We start from the raw sequence: 18,767 nt of genomic DNA, 5'->3' as shown, positions 1-18,767 counted from the left end.
GTAAAACCCAAACCAGCCTGTGCATTAATAGTAAATTAGTAAAAAGTCAAATATTCCGCCCTGTCCGAAATGCAAACATCAGGTGCTTTATTAGGAAAAGGGAGACCTAATCCGTTTCACAACTGAATGCGTTCAACCCGAAACGAGTCTTCCGCATTAAACCCAACCGCTCTGAATCCGTGTGGATCCATTACGCCTCGATCATACAGAGTGTAATTGCATTTTGGTACACTAGAAGTACATTCATTTCCAATGGAACGCTGCGTTTTCCTTGCAGCATTGCGTTGCAGTGCGTTCTGTGTGTTGCATAAGTTGGCTTTATCTAAAGTATGCATAAAACTGTATGCATAGACGTCTTGACAGAAATGGTAGCAGAAAGTGAATGTTATACTTTTGTTGCACACATATCCAGATGATGTTGCGTACCATTTTGCTCAATTACTATCGGTGTGATCAAGGTGTTAGTGCGAAGCAACAGTACAGTAGCTGCGCTGCACTTCACTACAGTAAACAACTCCACTACCGTATCCGTTTCTCTGATAAAACGTCATTGTAAAACTTCACCAGGTTGTGAAATAAGGTTGTTTGCACTACCCGAGTCAAGGTGCTGAGGTAAGCTGGGTTTCTCAACTCCACGATATGTACATCTCTATGGATTTGGGTTGCTAGTACTGTGGGATGAGCGTACCTCCGACTACATCAAGTCGCTGTCAGTCGATACGAGGAAACAGTTGTTGGTTTTATTTGACTAAAGTTTTATTTGAAAGTATGAATTTCAGCAAACAAAGAAAGGCACGCAGCTAGAGGACAAACATAGGTACACAGCCAGGGTTTAAGAACTTACATTTATTAACTGACTGCGACTCAATAGTCAAGAGGTTCATTCTGCCCACAGTCGCATCTGTTCAACTCCATTGATGTGATGTACATTGTGTTCTCATAAATGTCAACTTAATTACATTCCTAAACATACCTTTTTTTGCAGGTATAGTGCATTTAGACAATCGAGCCAGATACCATCAATGTATAGAAATGGATCCTGCAAGTGAATTCTATGAACTAATTATAGATGGGTGCGGCCACAATCCACATTTTTTAGCATTTTTAGTCCTTTTTTTTGGTCAACATTCGGTGTCCAGATTGTTCATTTCACACTATCCCTAACAGTCCAGGATCAATTTCCCACCAACTTATGAGCCGATACTATCAGACCTCGAATCAGTGATATGGAAACTGCAAGCCTCACCAGTGTCACGTGAATGGATAATAAGGTCCAAATGAGGTGAAGTAACTGAAAAGCAAGTTACTGGTTAGCTAGCTTGTTAAGTTAATCAATCAATCGGTTCTGTGCTGGTCAGGTTCTGCTCTTTCACCACCTCTACAATCCCCTCAAACAGTGTTTACATAAACTATGCACAAGCTAACTACTGTTACAACATACGAAATGTATTATTTGTAGTTAATAGTTAACTAGTTATAGTAGCAGAGTTTACTCAACGTATCTAAAATAGAGCTACCTAGTTAAGTTACCTCGATTACAATGGTAGTTAAGAAAAACGGTAACATACTCTAAAAATTACAAAGGAAGGAAAATAACGTTAATTAGCTAGCGAGCCTCTAAAAGCTGGCAGGTACTTCATAGTAGAGAAGAATGTGACAAAATGGTAAGCTAACGTAGCTAGCGAGCGAGGTTAACGTCCAAATTATGTATTTGGGCGAACATCAATTATTTAACACCGTTAAACTATCATAAACGAGACTGTAAAACCAGAAATGTCACAACATAACTATGTCACAGCACACATACTGGGCAACAGGAAGTGCCTAAAAGGCCATCTGTAATAGCCATGCTAGTGTGGCTAACACTAGCTAACCTGTTAGCTATGAATCAAAACAGTTCACCCACACCAGATAGAAAGTGGTGCAAGCTCACGCAAGAAATTGTCAGAACAAAGTCGCATAATAACCTACAAATGTTAGAAATAATATCAAATTGTCCTTTTCGTCACACGCAATTGTCGAAGCTGAATGTCTTCAGAAGATAAATAGCCAATAACTTACTTGTTTAGAGTAAACACCTCCGGATAAATAGTAAACGTTAACTGTCAAGTTGCAGCAGCCGCGCACACTCACGGCTCCTCCGCGAGCCCCACTGGTCCGTGCGCGTTCACGGCGCAGTCACCCTGGTTCTATCAGAGGAAGAGGTAAAGAGAGAGGTCCAACTCGACGAAATATGTGTCTCCCTCCAGCAGGTGGCGTGTTATCGCCCACCAAGCAAGTCTATTTTCTATGGAGGTCAATGAGTGTCGAATTTGGTACCCAAGAAATTGCATGGTTTATTTCCTACATCAGGTTTATTTGTATGCTTAGGTTGTTACGATTTTTTTTTTTACATATTTTTTATATATATATATATATATATTTGTATTATAACATTTCAAATTACAATACGATACAAACATATGTATTTTTTTTCTGAAGAAACATAAAATAGCATTACAAGTAAATTACTGATATAAGTAGGACACCTGACATCCCCTTAGAACACGTGACATTCCTTAACTTTGAGGGGAACATGTATTTATATTGATTTATATTGTATTTCTATTTATATTGTATTGATGATTTATTGGCCATTGAAAGGTTTTGTAGCCACCGGTCGGGCCAATTCTACAGTATTTCAATTAAATATTTAAAGGACAAAATTGCTTTTTGATGTAGTGAGGACAGTAACATTAGTAATCTCAAATGTTTCTTGTTTTATTTGTATATTTAGCTCACATAATATAATTTAAAGTATGCATTAAGGTGTCTGTAATAGAATAAACGTAGCAATATCAAATGTAGACGTTAATAAATTCCTTTCTATAGCTTCCAAAATATTTTTATTAACGGTGGGGGAGTGCCAAGATGGAGGAGCGGTGACTTCGAAACAACGCCCCCTATCTGTCATCTCCAGTGTATATTTAAATCAATGCTTGCTTTTATTGCTCTCATTTGATTCGATTCTGGGAGAGAAAGGATGGTGGTGTGATATAATTTATTCATTGTAACATTTTTGGTAGGCTAGGTGTGTGTGTGTGTGTGTGTGTGTGTGTGTGTGTGTGTGTACAATATGGACAACAAATATATTTCAAGCAGTTATAAATCTTTAATTGTCACAAGGTAACAATGTGAGATATGTATATATTTTGTTCTCTTTTAATATTTCACTCTTTTGTTTTAGCATAGTATTTTTTTTTAAATTGTTAGTTATTTTATGAATAACCTAAACCAACAGGAATTAAATATGAAAATGTATTCTTATGGGGCATGTCATTCGGTAGATATTCTCAATTTAAATGTTTTGTCTTTGTTCGGATTGAACAGACACACACACACACACAGACACACACACACACACACACACACACACAGCTTTTGAACAGACACACATTTTTCACCCCTTTTTAAAGAGCAAATAAACACTAGAAACAACGCCCTAACACACGACTGCTTTTTCAATGGACAATCATTTTATAACAGCTTCCTTCTTCAATCTACATCTTACAGAATTTTTTCCAATATATGCATTCCTTTATTTAATGTTGGACAAAAATACAAGTACAAGACTTGCACTGGTGGAAAAAAACCTGTAACATCTAATCAAAAGTGTAAGGACTTAATAGACACATGTATGTTTATGTTGGTATCGTTGTATCCATATGAGCATTGCTGTTGTCACAGGTATGATAGGGCTTTTCAGCTCTATACAGAAGTAGCTGATGGGGGTGCTTTTAGAAACCTATAGTAAAATTAGTATCGCCCCTATCATACATGTCTGTCATTTTTTTGCTGTTTCACACTAAAACATAAAAAGACATCAGGGCAAAATAATATCATACATGGCAAGCAATGTTGTCTAATAATTGGTTAAAAATGAGTGCCATATAACAAGGTTAATAATTATGTATTTAGTTACCAATTACATAAATATTGTATTTCAAGTTCTTCATAAATTGAAATAAACACTCAAATGTGTAAATACATGGATGTGTACAGTTCATAGAATCAACAATTAGATGATCAGAAGAGTGCGGACACCAAATGGCACAAACTACATCTACATCATACCAGACTTACACACCCCAATTCAAAATGCATCCTGACCGAATCCAAAAAGTCATCAGCCAGTTAATCAAAGAGACAAACAAATAGAAATGCTTTCAATGCATTTGGTAATATATACATTTTCAACTTTTTGCATCATTGTCAATGAAGAGAAATACAATTTGAACTGTACTGTAGCTTCAGTGTTCTGCACAAAGACTGGTAGTCCACTTAATGACACAGGTGCAGAGACAGACAAATCATCACTAACTGCAATACTGCCTCACCCACTTACAAAATGCCCCTGTCCTGACGTGAAAACTATCTTTAAACTGTAATATTCTAGTTATTATATTATGTGATCAAATTCCATTGTCTCAAAAGTAGCCATGGTAGGCTACATACCTCTTTCAATAACATAAAACAATAGACAACAGTCTTTCAATAGTTCCACTTACATATGACAAACATTTGGAGGGGGAAAAAAACATACAAGCTGGACAGCTGCATCGTTATACTTTTCTCTCCAACCAATTCAGGTTTTGCGTGCATAGAACTTGCATAGAGAAAGCTCTGAAGGAGTTAGGGTCTCTTCACTATTTTTGCTACGTTCATTTTCTTCTGAATACCTTCACTTGAAAATGCAGTTTGCTTTTATTTGTAGTTCAGAATCTCTTTTGGCAGATACAGGGAAATGACAAGAGTAGGTCCAGGTAAAACCACAATATAGATAGCCCTCGAACAGTGAAGATTAGAATCCCACACACTACCTCGCCAGACAGCGTATAGGTCTTGGTCTATTGAACACTAAGGGATGCTCCCTGCCTCTGTATTACAGGAGTCTAGGTTTTAATTAAACAGCAACAAACATGATAGCTACCTCTGTTTAAAAAACAATACTGTTTGAGTGTGCTCAAATCCAGCTGGAAGCTAGCTGACACAGTGTAGGGAGAAAGAACAAGGAAGTGCATGACCAGGTCAAAGGGTCAACGCTTCATGTTGTCTCTCAATGCTCCTTTTTCATCCTCTTCTCTTTAGTTGTCAGCAGAGAGACACAGTGGCTACCAGAGATTACCCTCATAAAAACAGTCTCTTTTATCCAAAGCAATAATGAACAAATATTCTGTGTACAGTGCATGACCTATGCAGGGATTGAGCTCACAACCCTGCAGTAGAAAACACCACGCTCCAACCAAATGAGCCAACAGGACATCGGAAGTGGGTCACACGTCTGTACTTATAGCGCGAGTGTTGGTGTAGAAGTCCGGTGCTGGGTTGCTGCGATGCTGGCTGGTGCTCAGCAGGGAGCCATGCAGGGAGGGCAGGGCGAGAGCCAGGGCTGGGTTCTCATAGTGCGTGGGCATGTAGGTGATGCGCTCGCCGCCATTGTGCATCTCGTCGGTGGTTCGGATATAGAAGGGTGATTCGTAGGGCGAACAGGTGGGGCAGTAGTTACGTGGGGGGCCCGTGGCGTGAGAGGCAGGGAGTTCCGGGGAGAGGGAGAGGGGAGTGACGGCCGTCCCGTCCACCCCGGGAGCACTGCATGCGTTGCAGGCAAAGTGGGGCTGCGTGACGGAGCTGGTGTCCCCTTCTGACCCATTCTTCTTACAGCAGTAATACTGAAAGGCAAAGGGGAAGAGGGAGGGAGACGGAGAGCGGAATGTTGTGACAGTAAATAAGTGAACAGAGACTGTAGTGATTCTGAGGCTTAATATCTCTCTCACACACACCTACCTGGAGTCTACAGTAACAGAGCACTGCTATGATACACAAGAGTATCACCGTGGCGAGAATTCCTCCGGTTATGACAACAGTTCCAGCTGTCATCCGACCAGCTCTCCATCAAACTCTGAAGGCACAAGAAGTGGCACAATCATCACAGATGGCCACTGGACAAACAGAAATCTGGGTCGTATTCAGTAGGACACAATGTAGCAAAATGTTTTGCAACGGAAAATGAGAATGTGTGTTCTAATGTTCAGATAGTACCTTCCTATTTCATTCAGAACATGACCCAGACGAACTGAATACCATAAAACATGAATCATCTAATCATCTCCTCATCAAGCCTTTAATTTGAATCAGGTGTGTGAATGCTAGGGCAAAAACTAATTTGTGTTGCCAGGACCAGGATTGAAAAACCCTGTTCTTGGGAAGAAAGTGGAACTCACGTTCAGCAAAGTGTGCAATAAAACCTGTAAGAGAGAAGATCATGGGCAGTACAATGATCTCAGACAATGTCAATGATTAGTATACTGCAACATGCCTGCTTGTAATGTACAGTAGCCTTCTGTAACAGTGGAGGTGTTCTCCTCTCTTACTACTATTTAATTTCATTACTTGTTTGGTTTTTATTGGACCAGGACATTGGCATTCTCAATGACATCTCATTTGATAAGAGAATGGGGGGGGGGGTTAAGACTCGATGACAGATCGGCCCCTGTGTACTGTACTCACATCAGAAGATTGTTCTGAGGGTGGGAGAGGAAACCCCAGGGCGGGAGAGGAAACTGCAGGGCGGGAGAGGAAACCCCAGGGCGGGAGAGGAAACCCCAGGGCGGCAGAGGAAACCCCAGGGCGGGAGAGGAAACCCCAGGGAGTGAGAGGAAACCCCAGGGCGGGAGAGGAAACCCCAGGGCGGGAGAGGAAACCCCAGGGCGGGAGAGGAAACCCCAGGGCGGGAGAGGAAACCCCAGGGCGGGAGAGGAAACCCCAGGGCGGGAGAGGAAACCCCAGGGCGGGAGAGGAAATCCCAGGGAGGGAGAGGAAACCCCAGGGAGGGAGAGGAAATCCCAGGGTGGGAGAGGAAATCCCAGGGAGGGAGAGGAAACCCCAGGGCGGGAGAGGAAACCCCAGGGCGGGAGAGGAAACCGCAGGGTGGGAGGAGATGATGATGGACAGATGGACAGATACACAGCGTCGTCGTCTCGAGACCAAACCAAACTAAGCCCTGTTTAACACAACAAGAAATAAAGAATCCAATATCATTTCATATCATCAATCAATCACATTTATTTATAAAGCCCTTCTTACATCAGCAGATGTCACAAAGTGCTGTACAGAAACCCAGCCTAAAACTCCAAACAGCAAGCAATGTTGATGTAGAAGTACTATGGCTAGGAAAAGATGTAGAAGTACGATGGCTAGGAAAAAACTATCTTTTTTTATTTACATCTCCATGTTACTGTTTCCTGGCTACACTTCCTTATAAGTTATCTTGAAGAAAATAAAATAATATATATATATATATATATATAATAATAATAATAAAAAATAAGTTATCTTGAAGTACAAATCCTTGCCACAAGATGGGGCTGCAAATTTACAAACTGGTCAGAGAGGGAAAAAGACATCAGTGTGCTATTCATGTCCGAAAAACAAAAACAATAGTTCACATCCAGGATGACGTTGTACAGACGTCACTACACTCTTTGAAAGTGGAAGTGCATGCAGGTGTACCCTGAAGATGATTCAGACCAAGTACATTGCTCTACCGTAGGTTCCTTAGATGTATCCAGACTGGAATTATCTGGACAATTTCAGCCAATTACCATTCAAATGATGAGCTCTCACTGTAGCTGTGCCATATACTGTCATTATTTATCCACCACTATACTGTAACCTGGGCTACACCAAGTCCAAACAATGCATTCTATTTCTATCACAATATGGCAGTGAACAAGAACCCCTTCATCAAATAGTTATTAGTTATTAAGGGATTTACTAAGGGAGCTATTCATATATTTGAGTCGTCAGTCTCTCTGCTATCAGTGGTGTGTTTCACAGCACTGACTTTTAATCATAGGGATGAGCTGAGATATGCCTAGAAATCTAGGGATCAGCCTATCCAGGTGATGTCAGATTGAACGCTTCGGTCATACTGACAGACAGACAGGCAGATGCCAATTCTAGTGTATAGTTAGGTATAGGCTGAAATACTGTGCATTTAAACATGGGTACACACCATCTTGGCTGTCCATTGTTGACAGATACACACACATTCACACACAGACACACACACCATAGTCGTATATTTACTGTTTGCCACAGGGGCTAACATAGATCACACTGCAAACTGGCACACACTCTGACTGACACACTGCAAGTTGACACACACTCTGACTGACACACTGCAAGCTGACACACACTCAAAACCAAGTGCTCAGCCAGGCATGCAGACACATAGTCAGTCAAAGACCAAGACACACAGACACACGACACACACAAAAACAATTTAACTAAACCAAATCAAATCCAATTTTATTTGTCACATGCTTTGTAGACAACAGCTGTAGACTAACAGTGAAATGCTTATTTACGGGTCATTTTCCAACAAATATAAATAGTGACATGAGGAGTAAATACACAGTGGAATAAATACATGGTGGAGTAAATACACAGTGGAATAAATACATAGTGGAGTAAATACACAGTGGAATAAATACATAGTGGAATAAATACACAGTGGAGTAAATACACAGTGGAGTAAATACATAGTGGAATAAATACATAGGGGAGTAAATAAACAGTGGAGTAAATACACAGTGGAGTAAATACACAGTGGAATAAATACATGGTGGAGTAAATACACAGTGGAGTAAATACACGGTAGAATAAATACATGGTGGAGTAAATACACAGTGGAGTAAATACACAGTGGAATAAATACATGGTGGAGTAAATACACAGTGGAGTAAATACATGGTGGAATAAATAAACAGTGGAGTAAATACATGGTGGAATAAATACACAGTGGAGTAAATACACAGTGGAGTAAATACATGGTGGAGTAAATACACAGTGGAATAAATACATGGTGGAGTAAATACACGGTAGAATCAATACATGGTGGAGTAAATACACAGTGGAGTAAATACACGGTAGAATAAATACATGGTGGAGTAAATACACGGTGGAGTAAATACACAGTGGAGTAAATACATGGTGGAATAAATACACAGTGGAGTAAATACATGGTGGAATATATACACAGTGGAGTAAATACATGGTGGAGTAAATACACAGTGGAGTAAATACACGGTGGAATAAATACACGGTGGAATAAATACATGGTGAGTAAATACACAGTGGAGTAAATACATGGTGAGTAAATACACAGTGGAGTAAATACACGGTGGAATAAATACATGGTGAGTAAATACACAGTGGAGTAAATACATGGTGAGTAAATACACAGTGGAGTAAATACACAGCGGAGTAAATACACAGTGGAGTAAATACACAGTGGAGTAAATACATGGTGGAGTAAATACACAGTGGAGTAAATACATGGTGAGTAAATACACAGTGGAGTAAATACATGGTGAGTAAATACACAGTGGAGTAAATACATGGTGGAATAAATACACAGTAACTAACGAATAACAATAACAAGTAAAAAATAACATGGCGATACAGTGTTCAGACACTTTACTCAGTACTTTGTTGAAGCACCTTTGCCAGCGATGACAGCATTGAGTCTTCTGATGGTATGACACTACAAGCTTGGCACACCTGTATTTGGCGAGTTTCTCCCATTCTTCTCTGGAGACCCTCTCAAGCTCTGTCAGGTTGGATGGGGAGCGTTGCTGCAAAGCAATTTTCAGGTCTCTCCAGAGATGTTCGATCGGGTTCAAATCCGGGCTCTGGCTGGGCCACTTAAGGACATTCAGAGACTTGTCCCGAAGCCACTCCTGTGTTGTCTTGGCTGTGTACTTTGTTGTCTTGTTGGAAGGTGAACCATCGCCCCAGTCTGAGGTCCTGAGCGCTCTGGAGCAGATTTTCACCAAAGCTCTCTCTGTACTTTGCTCCGTTCATCTTTGCCTCGATCCTGACTAGTCTCCAGTCCCTTGCAGCTGAAAAACATCCCCACAGCATGATGCTGCCACCACCATGTTTAACCGTAGGCATGGTGATAGGTTTCCTCCAGACGTGACGGTTGGCATTCAGGCCAAAGAGTTATATCTTGGATTCGTCAGACTAGCGATTCTTGTTTCTCATGGTCTACGAGTCTTTAGTTGCCTTTTGGCAAACTCCAAGTGGGCTGTCGTATGCCTTTTACTAAGGAGTGGCTTCCTACCATAAAGGCCTGATTGGTGGAGTGCTGCAGAGGTTGTTGTCTTTCTGGAAGGTTCTCCCATCTCCACAGAGGAACTCTGGAGTTCTGTCAGAGTGACCATCGGGTTCTTGGTCACCTCCCTGACCAAGACCCTTCTCCTATGATTGCTCAGCTCTAGGAAGAGTCTTGGTGGCTCCAAACTTCTTCCATTTAAGAATGATGGAGGCCACTGTGTTCTTGGGGACCTTCAATGCAGCAGACATTTTTTGGTACCCTTCCCCAGATCTGTGCCTCGACACAATCCTGTTTCGGAGCTCTACCGATAATTCCTTTGACCTCATGACTTGGTCTTAGCTCAGGTGTGTGCCTTTCCAAATCATGACAAATCAATTGAATTTACCACAGGTGGACTCCAATCAAGTTGATGAAACATGTCAAGGATGATCAATAGAAACAGGATGCACCTGACTGTCACGCTCGTCATAATGAGAGGACCAAGATGCAGCGTGATATGGTTCCATCCTCTTTATTATGAAGCGAAACTCAAAGAAAACAATAAATGCACAAAACGAAAACGTGAAGCTGCTATAGTGCTAACAGGCAACTATACAAATTCAAGATCCCACAAAACACAAAGGGGAAATGGCTGCCTAAATATTATCCCCAATCAGAGACAACGATAAACAGCTGCCTCTGATTGGGAACCATACCAGGCCAACATAGAAATAGAAATCACCTAGATGACTCAGCTTAGTCACACCCCGACCTAACCAACATAGAGAATAAAAAGCTCTCTATGGTCAGGGTGTGACACTGACCTCAATTTTGAGTCTCATAGCAAAGGGTCTGAATACTTATGTAAATAATTGCTTTCTCATTATGGGGTAAACATAAACATAACATTTCATCAATATTAGAATTAGGCTGTAATGTAGCAAAATGTGGAAAAAATCAAGGGGTCTGAATACTTTCCGAATGCACTGTATACAGGGAGTGCCAGTACCGAGTCGATGTGCGAGGTAATTTAGGTAGCTATGTACATAAAGTGACCAGACAACAGGACAGATAATAGACAGTAGCAGCAGCATATGTGGTGAGTGTGTGTGTGTGTGTGTGTGTGTGTGTGTGTGTGTGTGTGTGTGTGTGTGTGTGTGTGTGTGTGTGTGTGTGTGTGTGAAATGTGCGCTGATAGAGGAAGTGTGGGCCCCCAGTCAGCCAGACAGAATTTAGTTTGAGCAACAGGGCAGATTGGATTAGTGGAGTCAGTCTAATGAGATATAATCAGACGGCAGCAGGTGGACGCTGCGCCGCCACAGCAGGGGTCTTAGGCTCCACTGGGCACCACCACTTCCTGTCAGAAGCACGAACAGGAAGTGACCAGTCATGTCTGTTTTTGTCCACCTGCATATTTCCAGCTGTGGGCAATGACTTGCTCAGACGGTGATGTAACATATTTTTTTGGTGCACAACTATGCCTGTCTAATAGTTGGCCAATTGAGGTAAACATTTATATTGGCAATCTTTTCAAAAGGCCTCCTCCACTTAATAACTTGATTAAATCAAGATATTCACTCTGCTTTAAGTTAGCTTTCATGCATGCTGTCATATTACTTTGTAAGTTCCGTTGAAATCAGTGGTACACACTTAGAAAAAAAAGTGCTGGTTCTGTGGCTGTGGCTGTCCCCATAGAAAAAAACTTTTGGGTTCCAGGTAGAACCCTTTTTGGTTCCAAGTAGAACCCTTTTTGGTTCCAAGTAGAACCCTTTCTACAGAGAGCTCTACATAGAACCCAAAATAGTTCTACCTGGAACTACAAAGGGTTCTACATGAAACCAAAAATGGTTCTCCTAAGGGTACAGAAACCTTTTTTCTAAGAGTGTAGTGATAATCTAATTTCCTCATCTAAGTACTATTGAAACATAGTTTTTTGACTGTAACACCAGAGCCTGTAGTAGTGCTTATCTAGAATCAGTTTTGCTTTTTAGATTATAATGAATAGACAGGATCGACCTGTTCCTAGATTAGCACTTCTACTCTGAGACTCTTTATGAATACGGGCCAAGGTTATTGCTACACAACCGCAATATATGTGATTGAAGGAGACAGGTATGGGGACACACACAGAACACACCAGACCATCTCCCAGCACTAAGTAATTTACCATCCCATCAGTATGGAACCATTCCATCAGTATGGAACCATCCCATCAGTATGGAACCATCCCACCAGTATGGAACCATTCCATCAGTATGGAACCATCCCACCAGTATGGAACCATCCCATCAGTATGGAACCATTCCATCAGTATGGAACCATCCCATCAGTATGCAACCATCCCATCAGTATGGAACCATCCCATCAATATGGAACCATCCCATCAGTATGGAACCATTCCATCAGTATGGAACCATCCCATCAGTATGGAACCATTCCATCAGTATGGAACAATCCCTTCCATTTGTTATGTCATTTCAATATTTGTAGAGAGCTAATCCTGGCTATTTCACCATGTATGTCATGGGACATGGGCTCCTGTTAGAGATTCTACACATGTGAACGCACACACACACACACACACACACACAGAGACACACAGAGACACACACACACAGACACACACACACACACACACACACACACACACACACACACACACACACACACACACACACACACACACACACACACACACACACACACACACACACACACATTGTCTGAATTTCTCTCTCTCTCTCGCTCTCTCACAAACACACACAGAATACAGAAAGAGGGAGGGAGAGAGTGCTGGATGAGCCACTCACACACACCACCACTGGGCCCAGATTAGAGAAACAATACCATGGCCCGTCGCAGCCTTCAATCCCCTTACACAGCCTGAAGAGCCCAAACACTGATAAGACTGCAACACACAAACAGGCTGCCGCACCAAGTCGCACTGTCTCTGTCAATGGACCAAGTACATTTAGGGACACTTTTCTGGAAGGGCCCATTGTAAGGACTTTACGTAAGCAGTTCCAAATGTCCTCAGATTTGCAGAATTACGTAAGAACGAAGAATGCTCATGCCATTTTATGTCAACAATCTAAGATGAAAAGGGCTCTGAAATTTGGGCCTGGAGAGATGCAGTGTGTGGGGACCAGAAGTAAACAAACAAAAATTTGACCAACTGGGGACATTTTGTTGGTCACCACAAGGTCAAATGCTATTTCTAGGGGGTTTAGGGTGAAGGTTAGAATTAGTGTGAGGGTTAGAATTAGGTTTAGGGTTAGGATTAGGAGCTAGGGTTAGTTTTAAGGTTAGGGTTAGGAGCTAGGGTTATTTTAAGGTTAGGGTTAGGTTTAAGGTTAGGGTTAGGGTAAGAGTACCGGTTAGGGTTAGGGGTTAGGGAATTTTGAATGGGACTGAATTGTGTGTCCCCACAAGGCTTGCTGTACAAGACAGTGTGTGTGTGTGTGTGTGTGTGTGTGTGTGTGTGTGTATGTGTGTGTGTGTGTGTGTGTGTGTGTGTGTGTGTGTGACTGTAGGTTGGTCCCTGTCAACACAGCCCTTCATCATTCTCCCTCTATCACCATTATAAGAGTGCCGATCGATGAGCTGACGCGCACACATTTCTGTTGCCATGACACTGGGAAGATGTTTCCTCGACCCTGACCAAGCCTAGCTTCCTAAAACAGCCTTTCATACACACACACACACACACACACACACACACACACACACACACACACACACACACACACACACACACACACACACACACATTATTCACTTGCACATGCTCCTGCACACAGGTTCACACACACACACACTCCTCTAATCTAGCGTCTCATCAACCTCTTCACCTCCATCTCCATCCTCCCGCCCATTTCACTCCATCTCTCATCCCATTAACCTGTTGTTTCTTCATCCAGCCCATCTCACTCCATCTCCCATCCCATTAACCTGTTGTTTCTTCATCCAGCCCATCTCACTCCATATCTCATCCCATTAACCTGTTGTTTCTTCATCCAGCCCATCTCACTCCCTCTCCCATCCCATGAACCTGTTGTTTCTTCATCCAGCCCATCTCACTCCATCTCTCATCCCATTAACCTGTTGTTTCTTCATCCAGCCCATCTCACTCCATCTCTCATCCCATTAACCTGTTGTTTCTTCATCCAGCCCATCTCACTCCATCTCTCATCCCATCCAGCCCATCTCACTCCATCTCTCATCCCATCCAGCCCATCTCACTCCATCTCTCATCCCATCCAGCCCATCTCACTCCATCTCTCATCCCATTAACCTGTTGTTTCTTCATCCAGCCCATCTCACTCCATCTCTCATCCCATCCAGCCCATCTCACTCCATCTCTCATCCCATCCAGCCCATCTCACTCCATCTCTCATCCCATCCTGCCCATCTCACTCCATCTCTCATCCCATTAACCTGTTGTTTCTTCATCCAGCCCATCTCACTCCCTTGCTGTCTCCTTTTTCCTCCAGTTCTTCACTGTCTTTCACATGACACCCAGTGCTTTAGACTGTTGACACAACAAAGATCACATAAATAAGGTATATATGTAATTCTATGATTAAAGCTAACAGCAATAGAACTGCAGTAGAGACTAATAGAGACCATCTGCAGTAGACTAATAGCGACCATATGCAGTAGACTAATGGAGACCATCTGCAGTCAACTAATAGAGACAATCTGCAGTAGACTAATAGAGACCATTTGCAGTAGAGACTAATAGTGACCATCTGTAGTAGATTAATAGAGACCATCTGCAGTAGACTAATGGAGACCATCTGCAGTAGACTGATAGAGACAATCTGCAGTAGATTAATAGAGACCATCTGCAGTAGACTAATAGAGACCATATGCAGTAGACTAATAGAGACCATCTGCAGTAGACTAATAGTGACCATCTGCAGTAGACTAATAGAGACCATCTGCAGTAGAGACTAATAAAGACCATCTGCAGTAGACTAATAAAGGCCATCTGCAGTAGAGACTAATATAGACTATCTGTAGTAGACTAATAGAGAACATCTGCAGTACAGACTAATAGAGAACATCTGCAGTACAGACTAATAGAGACCATCTGCAGTACAGACTAATATAGAACATCTGCAGTACAGACTAATAGAGAACATCTGCAGTACAGACTAATAGAGACCATCTGCAGTACAGACTAATATAGAACATCTGCAGTACAGACTAATAGAGACCATCTGCAGTACAGACTAATAGAGAGACTAACTGTCCTCTCCCAAGCCAACTATCCACTTCAGTTGATCCAGTTTATTTTATGCCATTGTTAATTAATTAAAGGATTAGAGAGAGAGAAGAGAGTGAGGAGAGAGAGGGAATAATTTAATTGGATAAGACACTGACGGTTACAATTGTACCCTATTTCCTATATAGTGCTCTATGTAGGGAATAGGGTGCCATTTTGGATGCACAGTAAGCCATCTTTTTACATTCAGTAATTCATGCCAAAGTATTAGGCCTACACATTGATGGTGGATGGAGTGAGTTTCCCCTATAAAACGATAAGAGCTCTTGAAGACCTAGTGAAAGGCGCTATATTTTATAAATGCAAATCACATTCATAACACACAAACCTGTCACAAGACAGTGATATGTATTCCAAGCACCACTTCCAGATCACATTCACACATGACATCACATCCACATAGGCCTAGCGATGTTACAGTGTCACTGAACATTATCCCCAAACAGTCATTGACATCAACACATTACACATGCTGTCATGTATTGTCATGTTGTGTCTTTCTGTCCTTTCCTTTCACCCTGTCTCCCTCTGCTGGTCGTATTAGGTTACCTTTTCTCCCCCGCTTTCCCCCAGCTGTTCCTTGTCTCCTCCTGACTACCTCGTCACCCCGTTTCCCACCTGTTCCCTTTTTCCCTCTGATTAGTCCCCTATATCTCTCTCTGTTTTTGTTCCTGTCCTTGTCGGATTCTTGTTTGTGTTGTTCATGCCTGAACCAGACTATCGTCATGTTTGCTGCAACCTTGTCCTGTCCTGTCGGAACCTGCCGGTCCATCTGAGCCTACGTTTTGTTTTGGTTATTAAAGAAGCTCTGTTTAAGTTAGTTCGCTTTTGGGTCCTCATTCACTCACCGTAACAGAAGAATCCGACCAAGAATGGACCCAGCGACTTCGGATCCTCTCCACTCAGCCGTCGAGATCCAGGGAGCGATGCTAGGCAGACACGAGCAGGAATTGTCTGCTGCTCGACATGCCGTTGAGACCCTGGCCACCCAAGTCTCCAACCTCACAGAACAGGTTCACCATCTCCGCCTCGATCCACCGGCCACTTCCAGGGCTTTCGAATCTCCGGAGCCCAGAATCAATAACCCGCCGTGTTACTCTGGGGAGCCCACTGAATGCCGCTCGTTCCTCACCCAGTGTGATATTGTGTTTTCTCTCCAGCCCAACACTTACGCCAGGAGCACTGCTCGTGTCGCCTACGTCATATCTCTCCTTACTGGACGGGCTCGTGAGTGGGGCACGGCAATCTGGGAGGCAAGGGCTGAGTGTACTAACCAGTATCAGGACTTTAAGGAGGAGATGATACGGGTTTTTGATCGATCTGTTTTTGGGGAGGAGGCTTCCAGGGCCCTGTCTTCCCTATGTCAAGGCAATCGATCCATAACAGACTACTCTATTGAGTTTCGCACTCTTGCTGCCTCCAGTGGCTGGAACGAGCCGGCTTTGCTCGCTCGTCTTCTGGAGGGTCTCCGCGCAGAGGTAAAGGATGAGATTCTCTCCCGGGAGGTTCCTTCCAGCGTGGATTCCCTGATTGAACTCGCTATTCGCATTGAGCGACGGGTTGATCTTCGTCACCGAGCTCGTGGAAAGGAGCTCGCGTTCTCCGTTGCCCCCCTCTCCGCATCACTACCATCTTCCTCTGCCGGCTCGGGAGCTGAGCCTATGCAGCTGGGAGGTATCCGCATCTCGACTAAGGAGAGGGAACGGAGAATCACCAACCGCCTCTGTCTCTATTGCGGTTCTGCTGGTCATTTTGTCACTTCATGTCCAGTAAAAGCCAGAGCTCATCAGTAAGCGGAGGGCTACTGGTGAGCGCTACTACTCCTGTCTCTCCTTCAAGATCCTGCACTACCTTGTCGGTCCATCTACGCTGGACCGGTTCGTCAGCTTCCTGCAGTGCCTTAATAGACTCTGGGGCGGAGGGCTGTTTTATGGACGAGACCTGGGCTCGGGAACATGACATTCCTCTCAGACAGTTAAGGGAGTCCACGGCCTTGTTCGCCCTGGATGGTAGTCCTCTCCCCAGGATTCAGCGTGAGACGCTACCTTTAACCCTCACTGTTTCTGGTAATCATAGTGAAACCATTTCTTTTTTAATTTTTCGTTCACCTTTTACACCTGTTGTTTTGGGCCATCCCTGGCTAGTTTGTCATAATCCTTCCATTAATTGGTCTAGTAATTCTATCCTCTCCTGGAACGTCTCTTGTCATGTGAAATGTTTAATGTCTGCTATCCCTCCTGTTTCCTCTGTCTCTTCTTCACAGGAGGAGCCTGGTGATTTGACAGGGGTGCCGGAGGAATATCACGATCTGCGCACGGTGTTCAGTCGGTCCAGGGCCACCTCTCTTCCTCCACACCGGTCGTATGATTGTAGTATTGATCTCCTTCCGGGAACCACTCCCCCCCGGGGTAGACTATACTCTCTGTCGGCTCCCGAACGTAAGGCTCTCGAGGATTATTTGTCTGTAGCTCTTGACGCCGGTACCATAGTCCCCTCCTCCTCTCCCGCCGGAGCAGGGTTTTTTTTTGTCAAGAAGAAGGACGGGTCTCTGCGCCCCTGCATAGATTATCGAGGGCTGAATGACATAACAGTGAAGAATCGTTATCCGCTTCCTCTTATGTCTTCAGCCTTCGAGATCCTGCAGGGAGCCAGGTTTTTCACTAAGTTGGACCTTCGTAACGCTTACCATCTCGTGCGCATCAGGGAGGGGGACGAGTGGAAGACGGCGTTTAACACTCCGTTAGGGCACTTTGAATACCGGGTTCTTCCTTTCGGCCTCGCTAACGCTCCAGCTGTCTTTCAGGCATTAGTCAATGATGTCCTGAGAGACATGCTGAACATCTTTGTTTTCGTTTACCTTGACGATATCCTGATTTTTTCACCGTCACTCCAGATTCATGTTCAGCACGTTCGACGTGTCCTCCAGCGCCTTTTAGAGAATTGTCTTTTTGTGAAGGCTGAGAAGTGCACTTTTCATGCCTCCTCCGTCACATTTCTCGGTTCTGTTATTTCCGCTGAAGGCATTAAGATGGATCCCGCTAAGGTCCAAGCTGTCATTGATTGGCCCGCCCCTAAGTCACGCATCGAGCTGCAGCGCTTTCTCGGCTTCGCGAACTTCTATCGTCGTTTCATCCGTAATTTCGGTCAGGTGGCAGCTCCTCTCACAGCCCTTACTTCTGTCAAGACGTGCTTTAAGTGGTCCGTTTCCGCCCAGGGAGCTTTTGATCTCCTCAAGAATCGTTTTACATCCGCTCCTATCCTTGTTACACCTGACGTCTCTAGACAGTTCGTTGTCGAGGTTGACGCGTCAGAGGTGGGCGTGGGAGCCATTCTTTC

General features: G+C 43.4%; 2 protein-coding genes across 4 annotated transcripts in view; both read right to left on the bottom strand.

Moving 5' to 3' along the window:
• LOC110486505 (rab GTPase-activating protein 1-like) overlaps nucleotides 1-2,214 on the bottom strand; it is a 145,304-nt gene extending 143,090 nt beyond the window's left edge. For both annotated transcript variants that reach the window (XM_036947517.1, XM_036947567.1), the window contains exon 1: nucleotides 2,062-2,214. The gene's annotated coding sequence lies outside the window, so the exon portion shown is untranslated. The remainder of the gene's footprint in view (nucleotides 1-2,061) is intronic.
• Nucleotides 2,215-3,131: 917 nt separating this feature from the next.
• Nucleotides 3,132-18,767, bottom strand: part of LOC110486340 (protein FAM163A) — a 31,092-nt gene continuing 15,456 nt past the window's right edge. The window contains exons 2-3 of one of the 2 annotated variants that reach the window (XM_021557898.2): nucleotides 5,824-5,938; nucleotides 3,132-5,708 (exon numbers count right to left, since the gene is read on the bottom strand). In XM_021557898.2, the coding sequence (XP_021413573.1) occupies nucleotides 5,313-5,708; nucleotides 5,824-5,916 (489 nt within the window). In that variant the 5' untranslated portion in view covers nucleotides 5,917-5,938 and the 3' untranslated portion in view covers nucleotides 3,132-5,312. Of the gene's footprint in view, nucleotides 5,709-5,823; nucleotides 6,624-18,767 lie in introns of those variants that run through there. The other variant, XM_036947452.1, reaches the window with a different exon arrangement.

This window comes from Oncorhynchus mykiss, chromosome 1 (genome assembly GCF_013265735.2).
Source record: "Oncorhynchus mykiss isolate Arlee chromosome 1, USDA_OmykA_1.1, whole genome shotgun sequence".
Lineage (NCBI taxonomy): Eukaryota > Metazoa > Chordata > Actinopteri > Salmoniformes > Salmonidae > Oncorhynchus > Oncorhynchus mykiss.
This window is presented reverse-complemented; position numbering and strand designations above follow the sequence as displayed.